General features: G+C 41.1%; 2 protein-coding genes across 7 annotated transcripts in view; both read left to right on the forward strand.

Moving 5' to 3' along the window:
* The window catches only part of RBM25 (RNA binding motif protein 25), a 33,569-nt gene extending 16,262 nt beyond the window's left edge, over positions 1 to 17,307 (forward strand). For 3 of the 5 annotated variants that reach the window (XM_083606634.1, XM_083606635.1, XM_083606633.1), the window contains exons 8-19: positions 654 to 707; positions 965 to 1,048; positions 4,716 to 4,996; positions 5,506 to 5,719; positions 6,197 to 6,286; positions 8,547 to 8,620; positions 9,407 to 9,557; positions 9,930 to 10,254; positions 10,577 to 10,851; positions 13,373 to 13,471; positions 15,691 to 15,738; positions 15,885 to 17,307. In XM_083606634.1, coding sequence (XP_083462760.1) covers positions 654 to 707; positions 965 to 1,048; positions 4,716 to 4,996; positions 5,506 to 5,719; positions 6,197 to 6,286; positions 8,547 to 8,620; positions 9,407 to 9,557; positions 9,930 to 10,254; positions 10,577 to 10,851; positions 13,373 to 13,471; positions 15,691 to 15,738; positions 15,885 to 15,977 — 1,788 coding nt within the window. In that variant the 3' untranslated portion in view covers positions 15,978 to 17,307. The remainder of the gene's footprint in view (positions 1 to 653; positions 708 to 964; positions 1,049 to 4,715; positions 4,997 to 5,505; positions 5,720 to 6,196; positions 6,287 to 8,546; positions 8,621 to 9,406; positions 9,558 to 9,929; positions 10,255 to 10,576; positions 10,852 to 13,372; positions 13,472 to 15,690; positions 15,739 to 15,884) is intronic. The other 2 variants (XM_083606637.1, XM_083606636.1) reach the window with 1 other exon arrangement.
* A 3,212-nt stretch (positions 17,308 to 20,519) lies between these two features.
* Positions 20,520 to 23,959, forward strand: part of PSEN1 (presenilin 1) — a 29,815-nt gene continuing 26,375 nt past the window's right edge. For both annotated transcript variants that reach the window (XM_083607241.1, XM_083607242.1), the window contains exon 1: positions 20,520 to 20,640. The gene's annotated coding sequence lies outside the window, so the exon portion shown is untranslated. The remainder of the gene's footprint in view (positions 20,641 to 23,959) is intronic.

Raw genomic sequence — 23,959 nt, forward strand, 5'->3', positions numbered from 1 at the left:
ATCCCCTTATCTGTTGGGAAGTGTGGGACTAAGAAAGCTCTGTGCATGGTGGGGGGAGGGAAGTATATAAAATTGTGGTGGGTGCCGTGTAAAGCTGGTTTTGAGGCACTGTTATCCCCTTTATTGAATGCTTATAATTGTGACTGGTTCCCTTGCCCATTCTGTTTGTTGAAAAGATGAGGGATAATGTGGGAAAATTGAGAGTGCGGGGAAAAGAAATGGCAAGTGAAATCTGACTCTCGATTTCAGATGTGGGGAACCTCGCTAATTTGCAGTAACTGTTGGCAACCCGCCCTTGATATAATTACAATTTTGCGAATTAGCGAGTAAGAAACAAAACGAGGCTTCTAATAGTATCACAAAAGGCCACTTTTAACAAGCGTAGCTTAGCTTGCAAGATTTCCTAGAATGTTAATGTTCTGCAATTTTAAATGGAGACATGCCAGGGTGAGGTGGCACCCAGCAAACCTTTGCCGAGAAGTAGATCAGTAAACAGAGAATTAGCGAGGTTCTTCTGTAACTTTGTTGAGTCAGACCTACGGTCATAGCAATGCAATATTGCTTATTCTGCAAACATACAGAACATTGTTTTTTTTCCAGAGTAGTGTGCAATCTATTTTTTAAAAAAGAAATCTCCGTGGATTTTTCCGCAGATTTTCCGCAGATTTCCAGTGGCCCCACTGATACCCTATCCACTCATCACCAAGGTTCGTTTACATTGTAGGCTTTGACAATGACTATGTTTACTGTTAGTTACCAGATTTGTGACTCGTGTCCATCTAATTTTTTTTTTCATTCATTTAACATCAGACTGTGAGGTTTGGTACTGCAGAAGGCCTTTATTTATCTCTTACAAGACTGGTACAAAACATCTAACCTTCAGCTTTTCTTTTGGTTCTCCTGTTTCTGTGCAGATGGGTTTTAATATTCTGTCTCCTGTTCTGCCCCCCTTTCTCTCTTACAGGAGGATATAAATGCTATTGAAATGGAAGAAGATAAAAGGGACCTGATATCCCGAGAGATCAGTAAATTCAGAGATACGCACAAGGTAGTATACTTGTTTTTCTACCTTATACAAAATTAGGTTTTTGCAAAATCCAGTTTCCCTCCCCCTTTAGAAAATTTAAAAGCACATGACCATATCACATATAGTAGGCATAATGTGTGTCTAAAAAGCCACTAAGGACAAAATCCCACTTAAATCGTCTTATTTTGTCCTTTTTATTTTCTAATGACTACCTTGCAGTCTCCTCAGTGTGAATACGTTAAAAAAATCAAACACTTCTACCCCACTTTTCTTAAAATTAACCCAAAGCAGCTAAAACCATTTACATAAGACCCAATAATTAGTCTGGGCTGCTGCGTAAAACATTCTGGCCCCCACAACATTCAAGCAGTTGTAAGACATAATTCAAACTCTGTTTTACTGAGCTCTACTGCTTAATTTAAACTTGAGATTTAATTTAATAGCTCTGAGTTGAGAATGGGGGTGAAATTAAATTAGGTTAGTGGTTATCAGACTTTACCAAAATTTAGATGCATGGAAGAACTGTAAATTCCCATTAAGCTAATCTATTCATTGACCCCCACCATTATGATAGAGATCATATGGTGACTAATGCAAGATGAAAAACACAGCTTGGAAAGTAACATGGAATAGGATGTAAGTATGAGCTTCTGTTTTTTTTTATTATTTATGGATGCCCCCTCAGAAAAATATGCAAAGGGGTAACTGGCTTGGAAATGTGTTTACACAGCAAATCCTACCTCAGGGTTCCCACCTACAGAAGTTTCTGTAATGTGAATTTGTGAATGTGTTCCGGTTGGGAAGGGTGGTTTAAGGGGGGGTGAAATTCAAGCTATGCATGCACTGTCTCTTGATGTTAGCTTCTAAGGGAATATGAACTGCCCACCAAGGCTGGAGTACTGCACGCTCAGTGAAGTATTTATCCCTGAAATGAGTGCTTGTAGTTTGCTAATATTGGTACAATGGTGTGAATTTACAAAATGGGTAAAAAGTACTCTGGTTACAGGATCACACTTACTTTAAAGCAAAAATGGATGTACATTGCTGGCAATGCAACATATTGTAGTATAACTTTGGAATGAGAACCTGAGGATAATTGTTCCAGAAGATGTATGAAACTGTTCAGTGGTGAAACATCGTCTTATTTCCAAGCCCCAACATACCTCTGAAATGTAAAGAAATAATGTGGTTAAAACAAAATCAAAATATGCTTCACTGTTTCAGAAGCAATCGGGCATTTTGCTGCCTTTGATCTATCCTATTGGGGGAATATTTTGAATTAACCTTTTCTAATAGATGGAACTAAATCTAATACAAAATGGCCATTTCATATATTGGGTGGGATGTTCAAAAAGGGGCTGGCTAATGAGCACAGTGAACCTTTGCATGTTTTTTGGTTAGAATTTACAAACAATCGGACTGTTAGGGTATCAGCATTGCAGGGGGTGTCCATTTACAGCACAGATGAGTCTGAAGAGAACCGAAGGTAAGATTTTACGTTTTTTTTTCCTACCTACCTTCTTTGCTCATTACTTTATTAGCATATCCTGAATCCTTTTCACCCCTCATTTCCTATAAAACATCCTTTTGTTCACTTGGAAGCAGCCTATTACTTAAATTTTCAAATCGAAACAGCAGTGCTGATTTGGCTTTTAAGAAAAGAGAAGCTTGAAATAAAAGCCTTAAGATGCCAAAAGTCAATGCAAATTTTTATCATGGCTTTTACTACAAAAGAAATTTTTGCGGGGGAATCCCGGAACTTAACCAAAGACATTGTTATTGGAACAACTAAAATAATCTGTAAGTATCGATCATTTCAGTATATAAACTTTTCTATAAAAGTATACGAAATTTGAGGTAAGTTCTGCTTTTGAAAGTTAATATAGCTAGCATAACCTTAATACACTAAATGAAATTATATTGTATGAGAGCATTTCACTTAGAAAGTAGGTTGCCACATTCTGTACACTTTCACTTTTTCCTCCTCCATTATGGCTGTTCTCTACCATTCTCAAATACCCTTTTCTTTTGTGAGTTCAATGTATCTAACACCATCCTCCCTATATTTCACTTTTGGTACCATTTAGTGTGGTGGTTAGATATATTGACCTTTTGTTTATTAGTTTTATTACTGTGACTTTGTTTTGGTTCTCTGGTCCGTGAGCGCACACGAGAAGACTGTCTGACAGGTAAGATTGTTTTTAAAGTTGTCTTAAATTCTTTGTTGAAAGAGAGAAATATATGCGCACTTTATTGTTCCAGTTTATAAATTATTTCAGCGGTGGTAAACACGGTGCCAAATGGGGCGATTTTGCTCTTCCCTCTTGCATCAACTGCATACAACATATTTAGGGTGTAATCCTTCCTCACTCATGCTGCACCCATGCACAGACGGGTCCTGTAAGGAATAATGGTGCTCTGTTACTTTCTCCTTAGCATACATGCAGGCAATGAACCAGGCCACTGCTGAAAATAAGAGGCTTGTGCACTTCTCTTACACCCTCCTCCACTTGCCACTTGGTGAAGGAACAGATCATGCTCCTTCCACCAAGTGACAAGAGGGGGCTGAGTAGCGATGCAAGAGCCTCTTATTGGCTGAAATGGTATGGTGCACTGATTGCACATGTGCGCTAAGGAGAGAAGGCGTGAGAAATGGGCTATGTTAAGCCCTATGTTGATCTCTTCAGGCACAACGCTTGGGTGTGGAAGGATCATGCCCTTAATATTTTGGCACCCATCAGGCTGATATTTGGCTTATGTTTTTTTTCCTTCCTTTTTTTGGTTTACTTGTGAACCATGTACTTGCTCTTCCTCCCAGAAATATAGCTTGTAGGCAAGGTTAATCCAGTGTTGGCGGTCCATGTCCTAGCACAGCATCTGTAAGTTAACACACACCAATTGCTTCCAAGGATGGATTTATCTATCATTTTAATGAGATTTTATTTTTCTATTGTCTTCATGGGAGTTTTGGTAATAGGCATGATTTTTTGAATTTAAAAAATGCACTTTTGTATAGAATTCAGTAAAAATGTACTGTATAACCTTTTAGTCTTGTCTATGTGCGATTTCCAACCTTCTTGAGGATCCTGTTCTTTAGAAACCATTACTTTAAGCAGTGAATGCAAAATATATAAAAAGTTGGGGAGAATAAAGTGATTGGTAAGATGTATCCTTCCAAACATTTCAAGTAACGTACACAGTTGAAGTTGATTTTACTTCCCATCCTTGAATAGAATGAATTTGGTTTGGCTGTGGTATGAGGTAATCTTGTCTGTCAGCATCCTACTAAATGATCTGCCTACATGGGCAGGATTAAGTTTGCCAGCTAAAAATTCATCTGTGTTCAAGCTCTTTTCTATCTTTCGTGGCTCGGGAGTTTTCTGTGAACTATTGATGGCAATGCACTATGTAATTGTCAGCATATGCATATATGAGGTGAGCATTGCCCTTCTTTCCAAGGTTGGAGATTGCCAGTCTATGTTAGATATATGCTTTTTGCACGAAATCTAGCCTTACGATTGCAGAACTTTTTTTCTTATGAGCTGACAGTAAGCTGTTAAATATTTAAATGTTAAATTATTGGTGTTCTTGAAATGCTCACTACCAGCCTTGGGTGTTGTGCGTGGTGGTGGGGTGGGGCCTCCGACTATAGCTACATGCTAACTTTGAAAATCCTCTTGGTTTCTAGAAATTGGAGGAGGAAAAAGGCAAAAAGGAGAAAGAGAGACAAGAAATTGAAAAAGAACGGCGCGAAAGAGAGAGGGAACGGGAGCGTGAAAGAGAAAGAAGGGAGCGTGAAAGAGAGAGGGAGAGAGAGCGTGAAAGAGAGAAGGAAAAGGAACGGGAGCGTGAACGAGAACGGGATAGAGATCGGGACCGCACTAAAGACAGAGACCGGGACAGGGAAAGAGATCGAGACAGAGACCGCGAAAGAAGCTCAGACCGAAATAAAGATCGGAGCAGATCTAGGTAAATTGTGCGGTGTAATGAATACTTGTTAATAAATTTGACAATGGTTCTTAAGGAAATAATTCATGGATGCAACCTCTTTTGAAGACCAGCATGCAATAAGCCATGAGGCAATGAATTAAATAGTATGATTTGCTGACAGCCGTGGTGCCCTGTCCCTCAGGCCCTTTTGTATGGTTTGGCTGACGGAATAAAGCCACAACCAACGTACAGAGAGACGTGTGTGTGTATCAATGTAAAGACAGCAGACTGATGTACTGTGTCTATTGTTCAAAATGTCATTTGTCTAATCACTACACAAGCAACGTTGTGGCTAATTTGAAAAACTTAACAGAGGTTTTGAGTTTGGGCTTAATTTCGGTGATCTCGAAATCGCTACTTTTGTAAACCTCGTATGGTGTTTTAATTATGTAGTAGAGTTAGTTTTGTTAGACCTAACCTCTATTACCAGCAGTATTAAATGTTGACAATTACATTCATTAATCATTTGTCATTATATTTGTCCGCAGAGAGAAAAGCAGAGACAGAGAAAGGGAGCGAGAGAGAGAACGGGAGAGGGAACGGGAACGAGAGAGGGAACGGGAACGGGAAAGGGAACGAGAACAACGGGAGAGAGAGCGAGAAAAGGACAAGAAAAGGGATAGGGAAGAGGATGAAGAAGATGCCTATGAGCGGCGCAAACTGGAAAGGAAGCTCCGTGAAAAGGAAGCAGCTTATCAAGAGGTATAGGAGGATGTTGCTTCTGATCTGGGGATTGGATTCAAAGGGATTCTGTTGCAAATGGAAAGCACCTGGTTTTGGGGGGTGGGGTGAAAATATTAACTCTACCATCCCACCCACCGGCTTTAGAGCCCTGCATTGAAGCCCCTCTCCCCCAGTACCCCATGCTCCCTCAGGAGACACTTGTTGAAAGGAGGTTGTCCCTTTTCAGGGTGAAAGCCCCATTCTCTGAATGGAGGTCTGATAATAGTTGTTAAAGATCCAACTCCATTATCATGGAGCATGTTTCCTGTCCATACCTGTATTCTAATAATTTTGTAGCATTGACCATCAAACTTCAGAGCATTTTACAGAACCTCTGTATTGAAATAGAAGACTGGGTGATATCATTAAATGTGGATGGTTTTACTTCTCTCAAGTGACATATGGGATTTTTTCCTCTCTGGTTCAGTAAATGGTAAACAGATTATTTTCTTTCAGCGTCTTAAAAACTGGGAGATCAGAGAACGGAAAAAAGCTAGAGAATATGAAAAAGAAGCTGAGAGGGAGGAAGAAAGGCGAAGAGAAATGGTAAGGGGTTCATTATTTTTTGCACTGCTTTTATTAGATGCTCAAATGGCAGAATCTCTGCTGGTATACAAGGGTGTCCTGTAGTAGTAGTAGTAGTAGTAGTAGTAGTAGTAGTAGTAGTAGTAGTAATAGTAATAATAATAATAATTTTGTGACTTAAGTGGTAACTCACAAATGTTACTGCAAAAATAGCTGAGTCTGTATGTTGCCATAATTGTTTTTAAAGCATTATGCAAAGAAAAGTGTTTGGCTGCTTTACAGACTTCGTTCCTTACAAAGTGAGAAGGTCTTAGTTCATTATCTAAAACTATTTTCCAACTTTACTAATATTGCAGCTATGTTTTCCTTATTGCTCTCAGACAGATTTGAATAACTACTGGCTGCTTATATTTTTTCTACTCAGACTTCAGCCATTCCAAGTAATGGACCAAAGTTTGTCATGTCCATTAATTTCAAGTGGTCCACTCTCAGTATGACTATAATTGGAGACATGGATCATGATGTACCCTAATCAGTTTGCAAAGAGCTTTCTGAATTGCCATCTTAAAGCCATAATGTCATACATGGCCTTGACTACCCTCTATGCCATCAGCATATTTTTCTCCTCTCTGCCCTCCTTATTTAAATCTGAAAGCAGCGGAAAAGTTTTGTGAAACTCGGAGTATTTTTTCTAACATACCAACATGGCTGCCTGCATATGATCTTCAGCATAAATCTTCAGAACATAAGCTTTTGAAAAAACTTCTCTGTGTTTTTATATAATTTTTTGGCTTTCATGTAAATTAACTCCAAACAGATATTTGTTTTGTAGTATTGCTAGTAGCCTGGAACAATCTGCCATTATAAGCAGCAAGTATTGTTCATGCTGTTGTAAGCTAAGGGGGGAAACTGGACAGTCAGTCTGCACCCATGGGAGGTCATTTAAAAAACTCATACCTTGTTGCCAGAAATGGAGAGAATGGATTTTGCATGGTTCTCAGAACTCCTAATGCTGAGGATATAATCCTAAATACACTAAGGGAATAAGTTTCATGGAACTCTGTATTACATGCATCTGGGTAAACATGTTTAGGGTAGCGCTCTTAAGATTGAGAGAAAAAAACTCTTAAGCATTTACTTGCATAGGCCAAGGCAAGCTAGTTGTGACTAGGGCTGGGCGATGTTAGGTTTTTAACATCACAATGTATCACCAGCAGAACATCACAGTTTGGTGACAACCCACAATGTTGAAACAAGCTGCATTGACCTCAGCTGGCAAGGCACTGGGAGAAACTGCCTCAGCTCTCATTGCGGGAGCTGAGTGGCTTTCAGCCCAGCATCTGGCGGGCTGGGGACAATGCAGCTGTCCCAGCTTGCTGCTCAGCTGTGGGGCAGATAGGCTCCTGGCCCTAACTGAGCGGGCCCCAATGTCCCGGGGAGCAGGAGCAGGATCAGGGCTGCTCAGCTGGGAAGCACAAAGCCCCCACTTCCTACCTAAGAGATGCCCACTCCCACTCCAGCTTGCATGCAAGTAGGAGCAGGATTGCTCACCTGGGGTGTGGAAGCCCCTCCTCCCAAGCTGAGAGAGCCATGATCCCGCTTCTGCAGCCCGGCAGCTGCATCTGAGAACCCCTGCACTGCCTCTTGCCCCACACATGCAAGCAGGAGTGGGGTCAGAGATCTCTCACCTGGGAAACAGGGGCTTTGCACTCCCCAGCTAAGCAGCCCTCATTCCGCTCCTGCTTGCACGGGGGCAGAAGCTGGATCTAAGTTTGCATGCCTAGTGACATTTTTACATGTTTCTTTCAACAGCAGGACCCATCCATTTTCAAAAGCTGTATTGTAGACTGTTTTCAAAAGTGGATTGGCACAGGAAACAGCTTTCTAAAATGCATGCCCAAATTCCTCTCATGCATTTAGAGCGCATTAACTTGGTTCTCTTGCATCCTAGCCAGAACTGACAGGCTACTTGAGGCAGATTTGCACTCAAAGTGATTATTTCAGGTCCCTTTTGCAAAGCCTGGCTAACTTATCTCATGCCTCTACACTTTAGTTCAGAACTGGGAAGTCCATTCTCAACTCAAGCTTCAGAGGGTTCAGTAGTTTGTGAGGAGGAAATACCGTTTCAGAAGCAGGAAAAGCAAACTAGTAGTGACTTGCTATCTACTTAAAGGAAAGTGCTACTCTAGAAACCTTCTGGTAGGGAATAACTTCTGCTCCTTCAAGGGTGATGAGCTAATTTCTGTCTGAAATTAATTAAATGTTTTCAACTCTCTTATAGGCAAAAGAAGCTAAGCGTCTAAAAGAATTTCTAGAAGATTATGATGATGACAGAGATGATCCAAAATACTATAGGTATGCTTAGCATGAACTGCAGGAGATTTTTATTTATTCATTAAATTTGTATACCCTTCTATACCTGCAGGTCTCAGGGCGGTTCATGAGATAAATCAGTTTGTGTTCTCAGGTTTCGTCAACATGACTCCTATCAGAAAGACAGACGTAGGAAACCTTGTGTTCCAACATGTGATGAGTAGGAGAGGTTTACAGACAATGTGATTTAGAATAATAGAATTGTAGAGTTGAAAGGGATCATGAGGGTCATCTAGTCGAATCCACTGCAGTGAAGGGATATTTCTGCCCAATGTGGCGCATGTAGTGGGTGAATCAGGTTAAGCTAGCCAAAGGTGCTCCACGCCACAAAGAAAACCTGTGTATTCAATGATGGAGATGGCAGCCCCAAATTTGTAAATTTATTGCAGCACCAATAAGAGTGATCATTAGACAAATCCTAGCAAATATGCACCTCTTTTATGAAAAGCACTGAACATATTCAGATAACTTTGTGTTGGAAGAATGCGGAGACTCTTAATCACTTTCAAACTAAAGGATTTTTATTTCCCTAGTTTTAAGAATTGCTATTCCTTCCTGGTATGTTCTTGTAAGAATTCAGATGCAAAGAAGTACATGGCTAAATCCTACTCCAAACAGAATATTTTATTTCTCTGATGTAGGGAATGAAACATGAAACTTTATAGTCAATATTCTGTATCGGGTGCTTATGGTGTACTGTTTTTGAAAAATATTTGTGGGAAACAAGTGCCACGAGACCTTTAAAACAAAAGTGAATACATGTTACAGGGGAAGCGCTCTGCAGAAGCGATTGCGAGATAGGGAAAAGGAAATGGAAGCAGATGAAAGAGATAGGAAAAGGGAAAAGGAAGAACTGGAAGAAATCCGGCAACGTCTTCTTGCAGAAGGACACCCAGATCCAGATGCAGAGCTACAGAGGGTAAGAAACTCCTTTTTTTGGCAAAGGATGGTGAATGAGTATTTTTATAATAGTAGACCATGTCATGTAGTAGACTGTTGGTAAGCTAGAGATTTGTGACTCACCCTGTTGGTTGACATGTCCTGGGTTTATCCCCATGCTCATGTGGAAAGCAGTTTTTTGTTTCAGATCTCTTTATATAAGTATCATAATATTGTTAATCTGGATTATTCCTTACTTATAAAGCCAAATAAAATCGAGCTTTAAAAAAACTGCCTCGGATTAACTAGGATTATCCATTTACGGGGACAGCCAGGCTTGCTTTGCATGTTTTAACTCCTAATAAGTGCATTTGGTGAAGAATGTGCATAAGACCACAATTTTGTTCCATAGATGGAACAAGAGGCTGAAAGGCGTCGACAGCCACAAACCAAACAGGAGCCAGAATCTGAGGAAGAGGAGGAGGAAAAGCAAGAAAAGGAAGAGAAGAGGGAAGAACCCGAAGAAGAGGAGGAAGAGCCAGAGCAAAAGCCCTGCCTTAAACCAACCTTGCGACCCATCAGCTCTGCCCCATCTGTTTCCTCAGCAAGTGGCAATGCAACTCCTAACACTCCTGGGGACGAATCTCCCTGTGGTATTATCATCCCACATGAAAACTCGCCAGATCAGCAGCAGCCAGAGGAGTACAGGCCTAAAATAGGGCTTAGCCTCAAATTGGGCAAGTTTTTTTTCTTGTTTCTATCCATGTGAGGAAGGAGGGCACAAAGATAGGAAGTCAGATTCTGTGCTTCCCTTCTTTGAACCTTTTGATTGTATAATTATTATTGATCCATTTGAGAGCAGAGCAGTTGAGTGAAGCAGCATAGAATAAACTCTTTAATCTTAGCCACTTTGCTCTGTGGTTGATTTTTCTCCCCCCAGTCTTTTATTATTATTTTGTTGATATCCCATTGTTTTTAAAAGTGCAGCTCTTACCTGAATTTGGAAGAGTCTCCAGATTGTGTTTAAATATATTAGAATGAATCTTCTTTATATTTTAGGTGCCTGCAATAGCCCTAACCAACCCAATGCCGTGAAAAGAAAGAAACTCACTGTGGACAGTGTCTTCAATAAGTTTGAGGATGAAGACAGTGATGACATGCCCCGAAAAAGGAAACTGGTGCCCCTGGATTACGGTGATGAAGACAAAGGCTCCTCCAAAGGCAGCGTCAATACTGAGGAGAAGCGCAAGCACATTAAGAGTCTAATTGAGAAAATTCCCACAGCCAAACCAGAACTCTTTGCTTATCCTCTTGACTGGTCTATTGTGGATTCAGTAAGTGTAAATTTTTACAAAATCTTGAGTATGAACTACAGGACATGTGTTGCACTAATTTGCCAGCTCTTGTGGTTCAACACTGAGTATAGGTAAAATTTATGCACCTCATTGAATAATATGAGCTCTGTGGGAAAATCCTTATTTCTGTACATAACCAAGCCCCCATGCCTGCTATTTATCTTTAACTAGAAAAAAAATACTACCCTATACATAGGCATGTCACATCATTTTATTTTATTTTATCTTATCTTATTTTAATTATGTTCTGTTGAAAGCTGCCCAGAGTGGCTGGGGTAGAAACTTATTTATTTATTTATTTAGTGCTACCGAAATGCAAAGATTGGCTTGGATCCTAAGTTTCTAAGTACCACTCTGCTTGTGAAAGGTTTCCAGTCTAGCAAAGGATTCCACTAGCAGTAGGAAGGGGAGACAGTATTCACTTGTTCATCTTACAGCTCTTCCACAATGTTCTGGAAAGTCCCCCAAACCTATGGAACACATTACAGTGGTACCTCGGGTTACATACGCTTCAGGTTACATACGCTTCAGGTTACAGACTCCGCTAACCCAGAAATAGTACCTCGGGATAAGAACTTTGCTTCAGGATGAGAGCAGAAATTGTGCTCCAGCGGTGCGGCAGCAGCAGGAGGCCCCATTAGCTAAAGTGGTGCTTCAGGTTAAGAACAGTTTCAGGTTAAGAACAGACCTCCGGAACGAATTAAGTACTTAACCCGAGGTACCACTGTATGGAGGACACAAGAGGCTGGGGGGAAGAGGAAATCACTTCTGCTCACTGTACTTTCATCAGTGAAAGGGAATTCTGGATTCAAGCCGTTTACCGTATTTTTTGCTCTATAAGACTCACTTTTTCCCTCCTAAAAAGCAAGGGGAAATGTATTTTTTGCTCTATAAGACTCACTTTTTCCCTCCTAAAAAGCAAGGGGAAATGTGTGTGCGTCTTATGGAGCGAATGCAGGCTGCACAGCTATCCCAGAAGCCAGAACAGCAAGAGGGATCGCTGCTTTCACTGCGCAGTGATCCCACTTGTTCTGGCTTCTGAGATTCAGAATATTTTTTTTCTTGTTTTCCTCCTCCAAAAACTAGGTGCGTCTTATGATCTGGTGCATCTTACAGAGCGAAAAATATATCAGATCATCTAGTAGTGGTAGCATGGAATATATGGCAGGCAAGAAGTAAGGAGGCATGTTGCTGTTCAGTCAGACTTGTCTCCTTGATAAGATCTGCTGCAGGCAAAGGGAAGCAACTAAAACCTGTTGCATTGATACATCTGCCCATGTCCTATTTTGGATCCTGGCTTGCAAGTTTGGCAAGAACTAGCTACCAATTGAATAATGTTAAGTTCATAAACATTTTGTCTTTTAACTGATCTACTTAAATTTTTTTACATGTTATATACAGCACATGCCTTGAAATTGAAGGAATTTAAAGCAAATTTTGATAAAGGAATTGCCATCTTAACTGTGCAGTCCTATGCATATTGTTTTAGAAGTAAGTCTCGTTGAGTTCAGTGGGACTTATTTCCAGGTGTCTAGGGTTGCAACCTCAAACATTTTTTCTATTTCATTCTGCTGTAATTAAACACCAGAAGCAGATAAATCTAAAAAAAAATAGCACCAGTAGTTAAAATTAATTCAAGCTTTACTTGGTTTATTTACTGATGTAAGCCCATTTAAATCTTGCAGTCATAAACACAATAGGAACTTCTTTCCACACTACATTACAAGATGTGGTCATAGCCACTAGCTAAAATGGGATTAGACAAATTCATAGAGAAGGCTTTCAGTAGCTATTGGGCATAACGGCTTTATACTGCCTCCAGGATCTGGAGGCAAAATTCATCAGTAGTAGTCACTGGGGAACAGTGGGAACAGGGCTATTTCATTCATGTCCTACATGTTTGTTTCCCAGAGGCATCTGGTTGGCCTTTCTGGGAAACAGGTTGCAGGACTAGATAGGCCTTTAGTCTGAACTAGCAGAGATTTTCTTTCAATGTTAATACAGTATTGTTGCTATAAGTGACAAAGGGACGTGGGTGGTGCTGTGGTTTAAACCACTGAGCCTCTTGAGCTTGCTGATTTGAAGGTTGGTGGTTCGAATCCAATAGATGAGGTGAGCTCCTATTGCTCTGACCCAGCTTCTGCCAACCTAGCGGTTCAAAAGCATACCAGTGCAAGTAGATAAATAGGTACCGCTGTGGCAGGAAGGTAAGCAGCGTTTCCGTGCGCTCTGGCTTCCGCCACGGTGTTCTGTTGCGCCAGAAGTAGTTTAGTCATGCTCTCCACATGACCTGAAAAGATGTCTATGGGCAAATGCTGGCTCCCTCAGCCTGAAGCGAGATGAGCACTGTACCCCAGCCTTTGACTGGACCTCACCATCCAGGGGTCATTTACTTTTATCTTTACTTTTACCTTTTATAAGTGACAAGGGATGAAAGCAATGTATGGTCCAAATAAAAAAATATGTAAACTATTTAAAATGATAATATTTTCTATTCTAGACATTAATGGAACGTCGAATTAGACCATGGATCAACAAGAAAATAATAGAATATATTGGTGAAGAAGAAGCAACGCTAGTTGACTTTGTTTGTTCAAAGGTAAACTTCTTCATAAACACATATTTTAGGTGGCTGGTGCTATAATTTCGCTTACCAGTTGGGCTTACTTGCACCTCTGGACTAAGTCAGGAATGGCCTTTACAGCAAATAGGCTGGCTCCTTTTACCCTTTCATTTCAGCTTAGCAATTTTCTTCTGTGATTCCGCTGTTTCTACTGTTCTTTCTATGTATAAATACTAAAAATAAAAATTAGACTTCCTTTCCCTCATCTTCACAGACTGGCTTCTGAGAAGGAGACACAAGAAGCTCCCCCCCCCTTTTAGGGATAATTGGATTGCCCTCCTTAGCAGCAGTGATACAGTGAGATCTGCCTCTCTGCAGGCTTTAATTTTTAACCCTTACAGAGGTGTCATTGGCTGAGGTGGATTTTTAGAAATGTGTACAGTGGTTACAGACGCTTCAGGTTACAGACTCCGCTAACCCAGAAATAGTACCTCAGGTTAATAACTTTGCTTCAGGATGAGAACAGAAATCGCACGGCGGCAGCAGGAGGCCCCAATGGCTAAAGTGGTACCTCAGGTTAAGAACAGTTTCCGGTTAAGAACGGACCTCCAGAACGAATTAAGTTCTTAACCCGAGGTACCACTGTACTGTCATCACTAGTCAAAGTATGAGCTGTTTCCCCCCCCCCCCCTATGCACCCAAGCCACCATGGCCTGAAGTAGGCCAAACACTCCTGAGCAGGCTAGACCAGGCCTAGAGGACACCACAGCTGTGTGTGGCATTCCCTTCACCAATGGAGCTAATATCCCCCTTATAGGGTAGGATGGCAGTCTCAGCATCACATGAGTGCATTGGAGCACATTGCGAGGGGCAACTGGTCCAGATGGATGGGAGACCCTTTGAGTCACAGCACAGCATTGACTGGCTCAAACTTCAGGCAGCATGTCTGGCCACTCCGTACTCCTTCTACAGCATGCCTGTCTCACACCCTTTGCTTCCTCTGAAACAGCATTGGCTGGAGTAGTAAGTTGTTGCCGTTGGGATCCACCCTACTTGGTTGGGCTTTTGTACATCCCAACCCAGTGATGCTACATGGGCAAGTGAAATAGCACCATTGTACCTATCTGAAGAGTCGATTTGCTTGTCCAATGTAGCATCACCGAGGCCACACCCTTGCATAGCCTGCAACATCTCTTTCCACCTCTGCTAGCACGGTCGGCTTTCAGTTGTAGGATATAGGTTAACATTAGTCTGAGTTTCATTTCTGGACTGTTCATGCTCAGTGAGTATGCAAAACTAAAGAGGAGTCAGCCTATTTCCTGTAAAAGGTACTCCTCCCTTCATCCACTGGAGGCGCAAGGAAGCCCAACTCAGTGATACTACACTGGACAAGCAAATCTACCCTTAAGGTAGGTACAGTGGTAACTTTCCTCTCCACCTTCCAATCCGTGCACTTTCATTTCACAGTATTTGCCCAAAGTAAACTACTGACAGTGTGTTGCTTTCTATGCATAAATATATAACTATGTTGTTTTTTAAACTGATGGGTCAAAAGCCTGATACTAGACTTGCACACATAACCTGCAGGCTTGTGCATCAGTTATTTTGGGAACTACAGTCTGCTCCAACATGACAGCAAACTGTGTGAGGGTTTTGTTTTGAGTTAACTAAGGTGGCAGGACACAAGTGGTAACTTTCCTTTCTCACTGTTCTTGGTCTACCTCGGTCACTCACAAATGCAATCAAATACCTGTTATGAATCGAACAAGGGGGTTGAAACTAAAAATGCCTTTTGGTCCACCTTTCAAATCATTTAGGGTTGTATCCAGTTGTGTTTCTACTCACAATAAGGGTTTTTGATCAGCAGAGGCTTTTGTGAATGGTTTGGGAAGAGAAGCCGTTTCCCAAATTTCCTATTTCTCCTACATACCTGGAACACCTCCCATGCTCTTCCAAAAGCCCCCCCAATCCTCTGGAACAGGTTTTTGAGGTGCAAGGAGCTACAGAGGGAAGAGGGGAAACAGTAAAAATCACAGTGCTTGTTTCCATTCTCAGAAGCTTCCCCTGGAGCAAACAACCTTATTTAAAATTGAAAGCAACGGGCTTGCTTTTCATGGATTTTATTTTAAGATACATGTGTTTGCTACCTGCTAGAATGTTACTGTTATGCGGGTAACAGTTCTAAATCTTGTATGGTTCAATTTTCAGTCATACAAGTGCTGTGTTCTCAATGTTGATATGCCTCTCTTTTTCAGGTTATGGCTCATAGTTCACCGCAGAGCATCTTGGATGATGTTGCTATGGTGAGTAAAGGAAAAACACGCCACATCCAGAATTTCTAATTTGTGTAAACTTAGAGCTCTTCTGTGAGAATCACCTTCACTAAATGTATTCAGATGTACTTTTTCCTCTGGTTTTTAATGCCCTATTTTCTTCTTTTTTGGTGCAGGTGCTAGATGAAGAAGCTGAAGTTTTTATAGTCAAAATGTGGAGGTTATTAATATATGAAACAGAAGCCAAAAAAATTGGGCTGGTGAAATAAAGAATCCCTTTTTGTTTTGGGGGCGCCATTTCAACTTTTGTTCTGCATCACTGAAGAACTTTGAAGTTTCTCTGTCTTCAAGAGACATTTGTGAGACCTGTATTTTTTAAATGTAGAAAATGTGAATTTTTTCCATCTTGTTACACTGAGGTCCCCTCTCCCTCCCTCCTGCCCTCACCCCAGCTTCCTTGGTTGTAATTATCTGAATTCTGCATTGGTGGTTTTTCACTCACCAGGTACAGTTACAGGTATTGTTTCATAAACTACTGCAGCTGCTGTACACAGTCTCTGATATTCATCTTCTAAACTGTTCCTTGTAAATATTAAAAAGACCCATGTTTTAGAAGCATCTGTGCTTACCACAAACCAAAATAATTGAATTTTATGTAAATACACCAACCTCTTCTTTCCCTTCTCCATTTTAAAATATTAGAATAAACTTTAAAATTCTAAAAATGGATGGGAGTCATTTTGTTGGCATACAGTTTTCATCTGCATGGATAGGGGATCATTCCCTTGTTGGACTTTATAATATTTCTAGAGGAATCTATAGAAAAACATGGTGGACTTGCTTCAACTCAGGCATCCTTGTAAAGCCATTGATAAATTTCCTCCTGCTCGTTACATGAGGCCTTTTGTTCAGTTACGGTGGTGACAGAATTTCATACTCAGTTGTGTTTTTAATCAAGGATAACTAGTGCACAAATTTATTTAATTTTAGCTTCCTACTAATACAAGTCTGACATCTAAAGTATTCTTTTTTAATTATTTAAAATAAAATCCATAGACAGGTTTGGGAAACTTGTGGATAGAAAAGGTTTAAAAATGTAACTTGAGCACAACAGTTTACAATGTTAAAATCATATGCTTTCGAACAATGGAGAAATTTGTTTTTATGTAAGTCATCAAGTCAGTTGTGACTTTCTTTTTGTACTGTAAGCTGTCTGTCAGATAGAGGATGATATTTCTTGTCCTCTTACTCTGTATGAGTTTTATACATATGCTGATGTGGTATCAATAACAATGTACTGTAAACTGCATTTTTTAAAATCTTCACAAGTAGAAAGACTGTACGCTATGGGCCTTCTTGATTGCAGGCTGAACACTTTCCAGGAAGCAACAATTCTCACTTTTTAAAATACTGCTCTTCTGATATCTCTTTACCTGAAGGATACAGGTTGACCGATTTAGGAGGTGCAACCATGACACTGAGTTACTGAGTACATGCATTATAAGAAGACAACTGGAAAAAAACTGTTCTTAATAAATTGGATCCTATAAATGGTTCCACCATGTAAATATTTCAGATATTAAAAATGTATATATTTGATCTGGATTTTGATTATTTAATTATGTTTCAAAATATACCACCACTTCTATTTCATTTCTGGAAGTAATGGATTAGTTGCCTTGTTGATCTGGCGGAAACTTCCCACTATGGAAATACAGCTTCAAATTCTGCACACTGGCCAAACTATACAGTGGTACCTCAAGTTACATACGCTTCAGGTTACAGACTCCGCTAACCCAGAAATAGTGCTTCAGGTTAAGAACTTTGCTTCAGGATGAGAACAGAAATCGTGCTCTGGCGGCGCGGCAGCAGCAGGAGGCCCCATTAGCTAAAGTGGTGCTTCAGGTTAAGAACAGTTTCAGGTTAAGTACGGACCTCTGGAACGAATTAAGTACTTAACCCAAGGTACCACTGTATAGTGTTGAGTTGGATCTAGAATAAGCTGGTTGCGCTTGAGTTTGTTGTTAATCAAGTTAGTCATGACTAACTGAAGTCCCTAAGTACAATTTGTTAAATCTGTAGCCTACATTTCCACCAAATGTTGCTGTGACTAACAGTAATAATTTAAATAGAGTACAATAAAACACCAACAAAATACAGTTTAAATAAAAACAAAGTTGCCAAACTTAATTTAGATCCTACCTAGTGAATTGTATTGTTACAATTACTGTGGGGGTGGGGGGAAGGAATGGAATCTCAAGAATGAGAACCATACCACTTCTAGGAGACAAATTAAATGTATAGAAGGGACAGCCTAACTAATCAAAAAACAATAAAAAACTGAATAATAATGGTCTGTTTTACCACAACAGGGAAAGGGCCATAACTGGATCCTAGCATTTCCAGGCAGGACCCAGCTGAACTGGAGAGTTGCTGTCATGCATTTCTCAATCTGATGCCCTTCAGATGTGTGAGATGATGACTCCTGTCATCTGCTGATCATTGACCATGCTGTCTGAGGGTGGTGGTTTAGAGTCCAATCTGGAGGGGAAGCCTATGCACAATGAACAAGTGGCCTGACTGCTATAAAGCAGTTTCTATGGTTGGTTTATCGAAAAAGCAACACTGCACACTTGAAAACGAGAATGCATGCTTGATATGAATGGACATACAGTGCTAAATTAGCAACAACAGTGCAGCAATAAAAGGTAAAGCCAAAGTTAGCTGCATGGCTCCCTGGAGTTGATGTTGTTGGTAACATTAATCTCATGATCAAAATTAACAGTTTGCATCCTAACCAGCAAAAAACAAGTTGAGAGCAACAAAAATTACAACTGAAAAATTAATTTTAATGTACGTAACTCCCAACCATCTGCTGAAACATACGTTTTTAATGCAGAATTGACCTGATAGTGTCTTTTATTGGTCCCTTTTTTTAGCAGACATGTAACTCATGTAACTTGTGTATTTGTTTTGAAACTACTGATTTTACCTATGTTTGATAACATTTTCTGTCTTGTTTTCAAAGTTTTATTTCACTGGCATTTTATTACAACTATATTCTATGAAAACCACATGGGAGTTTTTATTGATTATATTTTACAAGATGTATATGCTGATAAATAAATAGATCAGAGGGGGGGAATAGTTCATCATCCCAACTTGGCCATGCATGCATTTGATGGGAGTTTGATACCAGCAACATCTGCAGCACCATAAGTTCCCCAGCACTTATTTTATATAAAAAGTTTTTCAAGGTGTGTATTAACACAAGGATATTGGTTTATAAGAGGTGCTGAGATAATAACCTAGCTCAGGGTTTTCAAATGCCTTGGACTACACATCTCCAGACAGCATGGCCAGTAGTTGGAGATTATGGGAACTGTAGTCCAAAATTTAAGTTTCTGCAGTGTCTTCCAAGTTGTGGGACCCAAAGGCCAAGGCCAGGTTTATCGTCGACTCTGGTGCGAGCCACCATCTTTCAAAAGACCGGCACCTGTTTATCTCCTTCACACCTCAAGACGGAGAGATCCACCTGGCTGATGGAAGGACGTTGCAAATTGCAGGAGTAGGGACTGTGAAACTTGCAAGTCTGCATACTACCATCAGAGATGTACTTTTTGTTCCAGGTGCTGCGGACAATTTGCTTAGTGTTCCACAGCTGACTGGGCGTGGCTTTGAGATTTCCTTCAAGAGGAGCGTCTGTGTCATCAGGAAAGGCAAAGAGGACATTTTGCATGCAAAGTTTATAGATGGTTTATTCTGTATAACTTATGATGACAATGCTGTTGCTGTGTCTAATGTTGATTCTTGTTGTGTTGCACAAACTAACAAGGTTCTTCATGCAGGATGTATTCATCAAAGATACTAGTGGCTGTGGCTCCTTCTAAACTGCTAAGGGAGTTGTAATCCTCTGCACACTACTTGAAAGTAATCCTAACTGAATAGGATTTTAGTGTCAACATACATAGGATCGGGCTGCAAAATAAAGGGGGGGTGTACCAAAGATGTCATGGACTTTGAAGACGCTCGAACTCAGGACGAAAGGTAGAAATGCGCTAAGAGGAAGGCACGTTTGGCAAACCCTCACCACGATAAACTCCCGTCCGGAAACCTATGTCCCCACTGTGGAAGGACGTGTGGATCCAGAACTGGCCTCCACAGTCAGTTATGGACTTACTGTTGAGACCGTGTTCATGGAAGACAATCTTACTCGGCTACTGAATGATGGCCAAAGAAGAAGAAGAATCGCATGGGATCTACCCTAGCAAAGGAGCGACTTCTCTGTTGATCCTCCAGGAATAGAGCTAGTATTTTCTCTCGGCCAAATTAAACCCAATGCGCAGCGCTTCAGAAAGAACGCAGCTGGTTTTGAGCTTTCATGTTATTTATTATCCCCCTTTTGTGCAAATACAACCTGACCAACCTTAGCTACTAGGCACCTACACTTCGGTGGAAGGCGGCGGGCGGGCGAGCGAGCGAGGACCTTTTAACTCTTAGGCAGCAGAATGCCTGGGCCGGCCTTGCTTCGAAGAGAAACGTGCAGATTAAGACAACCCTTCTCCGAATTGCGCTGCTGCCTTTTTGGCGCAGCGGTTCCTGACGTCATCAGCCCCCGCCCGCTTCCTCTGGCGGCGGCGGCTGCTGCTGCTGCTGCAGCTGTTGTTGTTGCGCGGCCTCGCGCGCTCCTTCTGATAGACAGCTGCGGTCCGCCGAGGAGAAGCTCTGCTGCGCAGGCGCACCCCCCCCCCGAGAGAGCGTGAGTGGGCGGGGACGAGGCGCCGAGTCCCGAGGGGAGGGGGAATGGGGGCGGGGCTTCGGCCGGAAGCGCCGTGCGTGTCGCGGGAGGAGGGGGTGGGAGGGAGGGGGTTGTGCTGTGAATTCGGGCCGGGAAGAAAACAAACCGGTGGGACCGGCTCCGAGGGGGGACAGGTAAGGAGAGGTGGGCCCGGGGCGGGGAGCTGCGAAGAGCGCGACGAGAAAAGCAGGCCCGTGAGGGGGAAAGGAAGCGGGGCTCCTCTTTCGGGGGGGGCCCTTCCCCTTCTTCTCGTCACGTCCCCCTCCTCTCGCCCCTTCCTCACACGAGCGTTTCCGAGGGGAGTCATGGGACTCCGGGGCCAGCCTTCCCTCACACCTCCGTGGCCCTCTTTGTCTCAGATCAGAAAGGATGCCCCTCCCCACACGAAACCTCCTCCTGGCTTCAGACACTTTCAACAATACGGGCTGGAATCCCACCTCCCCGCCTTCCCTTCGTGGGTGAAAATGCCCCGGAAAGAGGGCGGGTCTCCTCCAGCCACTCCCGCGGACCTCCAGTCCGTGTCGGAAGTGTGTTGAAATCTGAATTAAAGTGCACTCCTAGGCGTGTCTACTCATTAGTAAGCCTCGTTAAGTTTGTTGTTTAGTCGTGTCCGACTCTTCGTGACCCCATGGACCAGAGCACGCCAGGCACTCCTGTCTTCCACTGCCTCCCGAAGTTTGGTCAAATTCATATTAGTAGCCATCTCGTCCTCTGTCGTCCCCTTCTCCTTATGCCCTCAATCTTGCCCAACATCAGGGTCTTTTCCAGGGAGTCTTTTCTTCTCATGAGGTGACCAAAGTATTGGAGCCTCAACTTCAGGATCTGTCCTTCCAGTGAGCACTCAGGGCTGATTTCCTTAAGAATGGATAGGTTTAATGGGATTTATTCCCAGGTAAAGGTGCGTAGGATCGCGCGACCTTAAGTGATTTTGAGTGTACAGCATAGCCAGAATGGACTTGGTATGCTAGCAGAGGCTTTAGAAGCTCTGAGTGGTATTCTAAGTTTTACTTGGAGAGTAGACCACTGGAATTGATGGGATTAGTTGCGTTCATTAATTTCACTGAGCCTACTCTGAGTAAAGCTTAGTTGATTTTTACCCTCTGTGTCTTTTATAATTGTACAGAATGCGGAAACTTGGAGCTTATATCATCATGGGGATGTGGTAATGGGGAAATCTTTTGTCTGTTGAAAGTTCTCTTCTGAGTGTTTTTTTTTAAAAATGGTGCTTTTTCCTTTGGCACAGTGTTCTGATAGTACTGGACTGCTGTTTGTGTCCAGTTGTTTTCTGACTTTTTTCAGAATAAAGACTAAGTGCTCCTTTTGAAGTATGTTAGCCAGTTCTTTTTCGCTTTCCACCAGAGGTCTTGAAGCCTCTAAACTGGTGCTTATCAATGAGATGCAGAAATATGTGGCGATGCACATATTTCTGATTGGCTGTACTGATGAAATTTGGTCTTAGGTCTGCTTTGCTAACCCACCCCCCTTTATTGAGTTTTGAGGAGATTATCTGATAGGAGAGGGTTGTAGATGACTTAGATGGTATAAGACTTTTTTTAAAAAAAAAGTCTAACCATATTAAAAATTGAAAAAAGTAAATGTAAATCATTTGTATAGTCCGGATAGTAGAAAGTTGGACTTTCCCTTATTTCTTTGCATATTTATCATATGTAAAGTAGGGTTCTAATTGGCATTGACAATGGAAATACGGAACTCAGCAGTGTAACTGGGGTATATTCCAAGCCAAGTAAGTAATATTCTAAGCACTCTTGGAAACAAATGAAAATGAGGTAATGCACAGGATTCCTTTTTAGTGCTTTTGAATTGGCCACAGCTCCTTCTAATTGCTATTACTATCACATTTCAAAAAAGTTGGCAGGACTATCATAATCTGTCTAGACTGTTCATGAATTGATTGGTTGCTAAGCAATGGATTATGTTTTCCTGTCATTTTGTTTCAGTGGTTTCCAATCAAATAATGTCTGTTAAGAGAACACTTCACAGGAACCTTGGTTAGTTCCAACCATGATTAATGTCACTGCTAATATAATAATTTGTTGTTGTTAAAAAAATAGTTTGAAATCCTCTGTTAAGGAGGGCGCTAGTCGTTGCTATCTGTAGCAGCTAAACACAACTAGGTCCAGCAAGACAAATTTGTGTTCCAGAAAGGAGAAAGAATTCAGTCCTGTGGTCCACTCCTGACTGCTTAACTGTGATTAATTTCCAAAAATTATAGTGCTCCCTTCATTGTACAAATAATCTCAGGGTGAGTCACAATAATAGTAGAGCATCCACAACATAAAATTGATAATAGAATATTGCTAATATGCAGATTAGCATCTAAAAGAAGTACAGCAACCCTTAATGATACAACAGAAAACTACTACTACTACTTCTTTGGCAATCACTTGTAGCCGAGTAAGATTGTATTCCATGAACACAGTTTTAACAGTGAGTCCATAAGTGACTGTGGATGCCAATTCTGGGTCCACATATCCTTCCACAGTGGGGACATAGGTTTCCGTACTGGAGTTGATCAGATAACAAGGTTGTGTCTGTACTGGTCTTGTGTTGTAAAGCATCTCTGTGCTGAAAATAAGTATCCAGAGAAATGTTCCTGTTTAAGAACAGATCATCTCTACCTGAAATAATAAAGCATTAATATATTTTAATCCTATTTACAACCTGTCATGCACTTTCTTCCTGTTTTTAAACCAGCTTCATTTCTCAGTTCCCTCCAATCATTCTAGTTTGTTTCCTTTAAAATTTAATTCTCATTCATTGTGCCATGCATGCAGTAACTTCTAAAATCCACTTGGTCCACATGTGAGATATTTCTTAATAAGTAATATGTGCATCCCTTGTAGTTAGAGGCTTTTTCTAGGTTGCTTCCACATAGTTTATGAAAGTTCAGTGGAAATACTACAGAAGAGAGTACCAACACTTCTTTCAAAGAATCAGTCTGAGTAAAGTATATCATTTATTTCATTAACAAATGTGAAGAAAATTATGGACTCTGTGTTTTTATAAGCATTTGCAACATCCTTCCTTTATAATATTCTCCACCTCCCACATTCACTCCTCCATGCTATCGATTTTTATCAAAATAATAATTGGCAATGCTAACTGCAAGAATACCAAACCATAAAAAGTTAACTGTCTACTAATAGATGGTGCTCATTTATTACTACATATGGTGTTCAAATATCTGACTTTCCCCATTATTGCATTCCTTCACTGATAAATGGCTGTGGAGAAATAAGTATGGAGTCTTATTTAGCTCTCTTAGTAAAATATAATAACAGTATACTACTACTCAAACATTGCTTCCTTAGACTTGATGAATAGAATGCAAACTCAAATAAACAACAATAGATGCTATGACTATATATTTTAATTTTTCTCTGTGATTGTTTAATGCTGTCCTACTGGACAGTTAATAATCTTTCATGTGTG

Source organism: Podarcis filfolensis, assembly GCF_964270895.1.
Source record: "Podarcis filfolensis genome assembly, chromosome: 1".
NCBI classification, from domain to species: Eukaryota; Metazoa; Chordata; class Lepidosauria; order Squamata; family Lacertidae; genus Podarcis; species Podarcis filfolensis.